Source organism: Nansenia antarctica (assembly GCF_963989245.1).
Source record: "Nansenia antarctica genome assembly, chromosome: 5".
Lineage (NCBI taxonomy): Eukaryota > Metazoa > Chordata > Actinopteri > Argentiniformes > Microstomatidae > Nansenia > Nansenia antarctica.
The window spans coordinates 75357410-75359530 of record NC_137690.1 but is presented as its reverse complement, the minus strand read 5'-3'; the positions used below and the strand labels follow the sequence as shown (position 1 = coordinate 75359530).

The window sequence follows — 2121 nt, the reverse complement described above, 5'->3', positions numbered from 1 at the left end:
CACACACACACACACACACACACACACACCACACACACACACACACACGCACACACACACACGCACACACACACACGCACACACACACACACACACACACACACACACCCTCACACCCTGGTGTGTGTATAAAAGCCCCTAGGTGTGTCTGACTTCAACACATTGACACCATGGCCGTCCTCCTCATCCTCTCCTGCCTCGCCTTCGCTGGTGCAGCCTACGGTGAGACTCCTGCTGTCACACCTGACTGACTTGTTGCTTTATGATTCATTGGTGGTTTCATTGCAAACCTCTCCTTACTGCTTTTACTCTCCTTACTGTTATAATAACTACTATTAAATAGTAGTTTATAACTACTATAATAACTACTATACTACTAAATAATAACTACTATTTATGTTATAATAACTAAAATGCCGGTTGAGAGAGGACGCTGGCGTTGCTTGTTCGCCGCTTCTCCGGCCGAAATCTAGGTGTAATTGCAGTATACAGAGTAGATTGTCCTACAAAGACACTTAGACTTAGATTTAGTCATCTAAAAATTATTTAGACCCCCTATACTTTCTTTAATTATTTTTTTGTTTCTTTTTATTATTACTACTCTATCTTTTCGGTTTGTTAAAGCGTCTTTGACTGTCTAGAAAAGCACTATGTAAGTCTAATGTATTATTATTATTATTATTATTATTATTATTATTATGACTGTTACTGTTGTGTGCTTGTCAATATTGAAGGTCAGTTGGAGAACGTTTGGGGTTCCATGTTGAACCCTTTCCACAGAGGGTGTTGTAACTTTATAGGTTACATGGTTGAATAATATGTTACATAAGTGATCGACAGTTAAAACTGTTATTATTTATCGTTAAGATAGATAGCAGAATGGGTAGAACTGCAGGTTGCAGAATGCCTTGCAGCAAGACGTCATATAAGTTGACAGTTTGTTGTTTTTGAGAAATACGAATTGTACATTGAAAAGTCGTGAGCTTAGAATGATAAGGTTCTATCTCCGTTTAGAATGATAAGGTTCTATCTCCGTTTAGGGCAGTTCAGAGATATTGAGCGTCAAAGTTTTTACATTCCATTATGTTATGTGAGATGGAACCTTTGTATTTTATTAATTACTAACAAAAAATTCAACATTTTAAAAATAACACCACACAGGCATTAATAAACACCTATTGGATCAGATTATGGAAAAAAAACTAAATTTTGACCAAAAATGGAGATAGAACCTTATAATTCTAACGTCACAAAGTGTGTGTCTGCAGATTTGAATATAAAGAACCTTTCGCTTGATATCACCAGTCCTAGCCATCTTTTCAGAAGGTAAAAATACTACGGAGGGTTCCAAATGGAACCAAAGACAGTTGACATTTGAACCCAAAAGGGTTCTTCTAAGGGTGCCCCTACAGGGACAAATGAACCACCTTTTTTTGTTAAAGAGTGTATAACAGACATTCTAGTTCTATGGACGAGGCACATGTTTGACTTTGAATCACTTTGACTCACTATCACCAGGCTGCGGCACCCCCGCCATCTCCCCTGTGGTGACCGGCTACGCCCGCATCGTCAACGGTGAGGAGGCTGTCCCCCACTCCTGGCCCTGGCAGGTGTCTCTGCAGGTGAGTCCCAGACACAAGCTTTGAATGTGAGCTTTTGAAAATGAGACTTAATGTACTGAGAGCCTTGTGTTCATGTTCCAGGACTACACTGGTTTCCACTTCTGCGGCGGCTCTCTGATCAACGAGAACTGGGTTGTGACTGCTGCCCACTGCGGTGTGAAGTGAGTCTTTACATCGACTTCTACATGACGACACACAGGAGTCCTGGCAGAATGCAAGCTTTCATACATCCCTTGATTAACACACTGTTATATCTAGACATTGTAACCTGGCAGAATGCAAGCTTTCATACATCCCTTGATTAACACACTGTTATATCTACACATTGTAACCTGGCAGAATGCAAGCTGTCATACATCCTTTGATTAACACACTGTTATATCTAGACATTGGAACCACCGTAATTAGATACGGTCGATGATTACTTAATTCAGAGGTTGCCTGAAATAGGCCTAGATCAAGCTTCATGCAGCTGGTTTGAAAGGGTGTCCCACAAGGA

The 2121-nt window shown here is 40.4% G+C and overlaps 1 protein-coding gene across 1 annotated transcript in view; it reads left to right on the top strand.

Moving 5' to 3' along the window:
* Positions 1-170: 170 nt before the first annotated feature.
* Positions 171-2121, top strand: part of LOC308158475 (chymotrypsin A-like) — a gene marked incomplete at both ends in the record, with an annotated part of 5958 nt that continues 4007 nt past the window's right edge. Inside the window, 3 exons of the mRNA XM_080532109.1 lie at positions 171-222; positions 1519-1622; positions 1704-1783. Coding sequence (XP_080388235.1) covers positions 171-222; positions 1519-1622; positions 1704-1783 — 236 coding nt within the window. The remainder of the gene's footprint in view (positions 223-1518; positions 1623-1703; positions 1784-2121) is intronic.